Source organism: Pygoscelis adeliae, unplaced genomic scaffold (genome assembly GCF_000699105.1).
Source record: "Pygoscelis adeliae isolate BGI_AS28 unplaced genomic scaffold, ASM69910v1 Scaffold164, whole genome shotgun sequence".
Classification (NCBI taxonomy): domain Eukaryota; kingdom Metazoa; phylum Chordata; class Aves; order Sphenisciformes; family Spheniscidae; genus Pygoscelis; species Pygoscelis adeliae.
In genome coordinates, this window is record NW_008824545.1 from 69,703 (window position 1) to 75,615 (window position 5,913).

At 38.1% G+C, this 5,913-nt stretch overlaps 1 protein-coding gene across 1 annotated transcript in view; it reads left to right on the forward strand.

Moving 5' to 3' along the window:
• Positions 1-1,225: 1,225 nt before the first annotated feature.
• The window catches only part of CHD1 (chromodomain helicase DNA binding protein 1), a 60,442-nt gene continuing 55,754 nt past the window's right edge, over positions 1,226-5,913 (forward strand). The window contains exon 1 of the mRNA XM_009321782.1: positions 1,226-1,432. Coding sequence (XP_009320057.1) covers positions 1,380-1,432 — 53 coding nt within the window. The 5' untranslated portion in view covers positions 1,226-1,379. The remainder of the gene's footprint in view (positions 1,433-5,913) is intronic.

The following is a 5,913-nucleotide window of genomic DNA, read 5'->3' on the forward strand; positions in this document are numbered from 1 at the left end:
CGCCACCGCGGGGTCCCCGACCTCGCTTCGCGGCCCCTCCGGCGTTGCAGGGCTCCTTCCTATCACTTTCCCTTCCCTCATAGCCTTTGTTTGCTGACCGGAGTGGCCCGGGTGTCTGAGATGGTGCCTGAGCTCAGGGCATTTCCCACCCTGGAGTGAGGCTTCCGCCCCCCACCCCACACCCGATGAGCTCTGGGTTGGGCTTTTGCATATTAGAGGAGAGCACCTCGGGGCAGGCAACCAGCAGGCGAGCCCCTAATCGCTTTCACACCACTAAATCTCTGAGAGGCGCTGCTCTTTATCTGATTATCAGTGAGTTTATACTTGCAGTCCTTTTACCGTGAGCCTATACTTTCTCTAGCTGCATCGGGTACTGCAGTGATCTGATTTAAGATGCTCTTGTATGTGAAATAATGATCATTCCATCTGTGGGATCTTGCTGGTTGGATTTAGTTGAGACAATTATTTTAAACAAGACAGTCTTTGTCTTCCTGCCTCTACCCACAACTGGATGTAAGCATTATGTGTATATCTGGAAATGCTTCCATTACATTTTGTGCATGAAATACATTTTACTAAACAGATCCTAGCAGAACATTAATATCTATGTTTTTTTGTTCAGGTAGGCAGTTTTTCTTTAAAATTTATATCTACTTTGTCCTGAAGTCAGTACTGTGGCAAAAGTTAAGCCACGAGGTATAGTGCAGACATGCAGTAAGCTGTTCTTCTCACCCTGCAATGCTAAAGAGAATGTAATTTCCATAACATTTCCTATTCTGTAGCTAGTGGTTCAGCTGAAATTGCCATCTTAATAGCACCATCAATGAAAAGTTGCATAAAGAAGCATAATGGCCTGTATGCTGGGACCCAACTGCAGTCAAGCAAAAAGCTAGACAGGTCTTTCCTTTCATGCGTTTGTGTGTTTCATTTAGTTCTTTCAATTTTCTTAAGTGTAACTAATAAAAAGGCCTGTTCTTTTGAGAAGAATTTTTTCTGGTTTTCATAGACGTCAGGAAAGATTTTAATTTTCTTTTTCGGACAAGAAAATGGTGATAAAATGATCAACCATGAACAAGTGTCATACAAAGAGCTATTTTTCAGTTAAAAACATGACATCAAACATGATGCCCCCTTTCAGTGTTAGTGAAAGACCAAGTTATTTTTTGGTATCTTTTTAGTTGCAAACATACTTTCAAATTGTGTCAACGTTTTCCTTTACTATTTTAGGTATTTGGGGAGAAATCTTGAATACCTGCAGAGAACACTAGAGCAAACACATCACCTGGAAAACGTACAAAGTACCAAGAAGTGGATTCTTGATATCCACCTTGTAACCTGAGTGGACTTTTATTTATCTTTTAAACTTCTTAATATTTACAATGAATGGGCACAGTGATGAAGAAAGCATAAGAAACAGTAGTGGAGAGTCAAGGTAAGCACTTGCTCATTTCAGTTATTCTTGGCTATGTATTCTCCTATATTTTGTTTACTAAAATTGCTTTGTATTTGAACTTGGTGCCAAAGCTTCCTGGTTAGCAAGCAGACCATAGTTAGGAGGACTGGAAGTGCTTTCTTACAGGTGCTTAATCTGATTGTTACATTCACGTTGCTTCAGCTAAGAATTGTCATGATCTTGTGTACGCCTTACATAGTAAAGCTTAAATAGTATTAAAACCGTGTCAGCATCCAACAGAATAGTAGTATTCTTTTGAGGGAAATGTCTAAAGTGTCAAATGCTGAAACATTGGATTAGAATGTTAAAATAAAGCTACTGTCTATGAAGTGCAAGGCACACATGCGTAATATGTGCTGTATAAAACCCTAACAAGACTAAAGGTGGAACAGTGGGCTGTTCATTTTAGTTTTTGATATAGAGTACTTCATGATTCTTCCCTCTTTAGAGCTGTCAGAGCAGTATATCTGAAAGTGTTAACTTTGTATTTGTTTTCTGAAGTGAAAGTACAGTTTTCCAACTGTTTTTTTTTAATTAAAAAAAAAATCAGTTCTCTAATGTTGAATGCTAGTCTTCTAGCAGATGTAGAATGTTCACATGTTTGGAAGAGCCTGAGTAGAACTTCCCTGCATCCATGCAGGATGACAGCTAGTTTGTAGGGCTGGAATTAAGTTCTCTTTCTAGAACGATGCTAAGTTCAAAAAGTCCCTCCTGTGCTAGAAAGTTTAGATTTCTAAAACTGGAAATATGGTGAATGCTGAAGGTTTAAGAAGTCAAAGTAAACTTGCAAATAAAAAGTTGTTTTAGACTTCTCCTCAAGAGGTGGTTGTGACCGTGCTGTTAGTCTACCCATCTGTCTCTCTGCCCCTCTTTCTGATCACAGCCCGTTGAACCAGTTAGCTGATTGTGTCAGTCAGAGAGTCATAAAGAAAACTGTATTCTGTGGACTTTATGGAAACTTCCAGTTGGGTAGAGAGAGATCTAAATTATTGCCTCAAGTGAAGAAATTCAAGAAGAATGTAATTGCCAGCTGATCAGTCAGCATCTGCTGGCCATTGAGCTTTGCACGTAGCACAGTGTATGACAGAGTGGGAAGAAGGGGAAGAGAGAGGTGTTTAGGTGACTTTAGATGCACATCACAAGGAAATCTATGAACAGTAAAACTAAAGAAACTTTAATAACTTTTGTGTATTTTTATGTCAAGCTTCCTGTTATACAAAGGAGTGTCCTAGAAAGACAGTAAACTTTTAGTCTTATGAATAATTTGTAAGCTCTAATACATAATCATGTTTGAAGATTTCTGCTTCCAATAAAGTTGATACTGTTCCAGTTAGCAAACAAATTTGGAGTTTCTTCTAGCAAAGGGCAAAATATTCCTGGTTACTTAAAAAAAAATAAAAAAGCTTGTCAGGTGAGAAGAGAAACATGAACAAATAAAATGGTGTGAGCAAGGCAAGTCTTCTGAACTATAAGACCTCCAACAAACATGAATTCAGCAGGGACAAGCCTGATGATTTTGTGTATGAATTTTCTTACTACTTGAAACAAGTGACCTTGCCAGAGATTATGTGGAATAACTACTATGTATCAAACTGTGACTGCCCATAAATACCAGTATATCAAAGTTATTTAAAAGTTGTAGCAATTTGTAAGACTAAACCAGCTAAACATATAAAGTTCCCAGCAGCTTCATTAAAAGTAAGTATCAGGAGGATGAATCGTACTCAAAACTTGATACTTGCCTGTGAAGCAAGACTTTGTTCTTCATCTTAAATGTCCTGCTAAGGCACATCTTAAAGTTTTAAAAAGTTTTAAAATGCTAAAAACCTTTTTCCTAGGCTTGCATCAATCATTAACCTCATAGCCTAATTCACAGGCAGGTCTTGGAAAGCTTGTTTTCATGTTTGCTGCGCATTATCAGGAAACTGTTTTTGTAAATGAAAGATGAAAGTTTGCCATTTTAAATGATGGAACCCTTTTCTGTCTAGCCCAGTTCCATTACTAAAATAACTATTGCAAAAGGAGTGTGGCACTTAAGGAATATCTTTGTATGACTTGCCCCTGTTGTTTAGTCTTTTTTTTTTCCCTTATTCTTTGTAAGTTTCCAGAACTCTAGATGGTTTTTACTCAGAGGAGAGTTGCCTTAGCAAGCTGCAACTGCAGACAGATAGCTAACTGTAACTTGGGAAGTGTTGCTGTATTTAGCCTTCAAATCTGGAAATGTGAATTCTACAGAATGGAAGTAGAGATCAGTAACAAAATATGTTTACTAAGCTTCTAGTGGTCCCGTTCCATTCAGAACGCTAGGGAGGGAAGTGGGACAAGTGAAGAAAGCAATTGAGAATTGCTGCTGGGAATAAATTGCAAAGAAGATCAAACTCTGAAGAGCTGGTAGAAAAGAAGAGATGAAGGCGAATACTGTGATAATCTGAGCAGCAGCATTGGTGATAACTACAACAAATCTTTGAAAATTTGTGTCGGTTTACAAATTTGACACTTTACAAGTGCAGTAAAGCCATTCACTTCCCTTTGATGCCTGGTGTAAACTTCCATGGCTGTCATTCTGGAGTGACAGTCTTGATAACAATTAAATACAGCCTGATTTAGGGGAGCCGCCATCATTACTTTAGAAAGTTAGGAGCAGCAGTGGATCAGGGCTGGATTTACAAAAATACACAGTCCTCATGGATACTGCATTGTGTTGTTTTACAGAAACACCATGACTTGCAAAAGTTGTGGAAAGCTTGTAGTATTCTCAGCAGTAGGAGGGCTGGAGAAGGGATTGATCATAAACCTTTGATTTTATGCACTGGTCAGCATTGTGGTAAGGAATTGTAGCTGTCCTTTACTCCCTGTGAGTGGCTCTGAAGGTGAATTATTTCTGAAGTATGTGAAAGAAATGGCCAATTTGCAATGCTCCTTGCACTCCTTTCCAGCATTGCATCTGTTTATCTGTCTGGTAGATGAGCAGAAAACTTTCCCGTGCTGCAGGTGTTGAGCCTGAAGTTCTGTTTTGCTACAGGTGGAAAAGTCCATCTCTTATATTTTCACGGTTGAATAACTGGGTGCACTGTCTGGACTTTCCTTTTCTATTTCAGCAACCTCTGAAGCTACAAATCAGTACTAGAACCAAACATGATGGAAATTATAGGCTAGCATAAACACTATTACCTAATCTTGTTGCTTGATATTCTGATTTCTGTGTAAGAATTACAGCAGAGTCTACTCTCCAGCTTCTTGTTTACTTGAATCACTATGGAATATTTTTAAGTAGCTCAAGGTAAAACATCACAGCTGTTGTTCATCTGGACAGCAAGTGAGTGTAGACACAAAAACTTTATAGCAATACTCTGAGAAGCTGACTCTTAAACAAAGCATCTTTGTGCAGTGTTCTTGAAAGCATTCTGTTGCAAACTTGACTATAAGTAAATACAGCCTAGTTAGATAGTAGTAAGAAAGCTTAATCAGCAAGGAAGGGCAGTTATACCTGAACTGCAAGACAAGCTCCAGGTAGAACAGGGACTGCAGAAGTAAAACACTGGTGCTAATTGAATAACAATCTGATTTCCCATCTCTTTGCTCTTACTATGTTTCCTGCAGAGCAAGGTATAGAGGACTTGATCAAACCTTCCTTCTCCATAGGTAAAAAGGGATGTGCTCAGTGCAGCTTAAATGGAAAGTAACTGGCTGGAATGCATTGTACTCCCATTTTTGCAGTTACCATTCTTTACACACTTTAAAGCTAATGTTAATAGAAGATAGTAATTTCAGTGGGTTTAATTCACTTTGTGGATTGAACAGTCTGTGGACCACAAAAGATAGTTAAGCAAAGACTAAAAACTTCGTCAGCAGGCTTCAATTTACTATATAAATTCATACCTTCCGTAGGAGGTAAAAAAGATGAATTGAAAGCTGTGATTTTACATTCTCGCTTTCAAGAAACCTAAATGGGAGTTAAAACAGAGATTCCCCAAGCATATTTGCAGAATTATTCCCATGTGCTGGCTTCTTTTTGGTAGAAATCTAATAGATAATATTAATAAAAATGTGTGTATATAGCAAGAGAGAGCATATACATAAAACTAGACATATGTAGATACATACTTATATGTTAGTGCGCAGGAATTCTCAGATCAACAAAAGTACCTGAATGGTAAAAGAAACTGTTGGTAGAACTTAATGTGAACAGCTAGTGGGTAAAGCAAGCTCTTCACTTCTGTTAGCAGTAGTCTTCTCTTTGGTTATTAAGTTGCTATTTTACCAGGAATGATCTCTTACAGAATTAAGCATACTAAAGCATGACAAGGCGTCCTGATCCAAGTTAAAAGCACCTTTTTGCTTCTTTTCGGAAGAGTTCAGATAGAATATATATCAAAACCCAAGTGTTTTTTCTCTAGAAACCTTTCCAACTAAAAGAAGAAATTATAAATTCATGATACAGCTTACACTGTGCATATGGT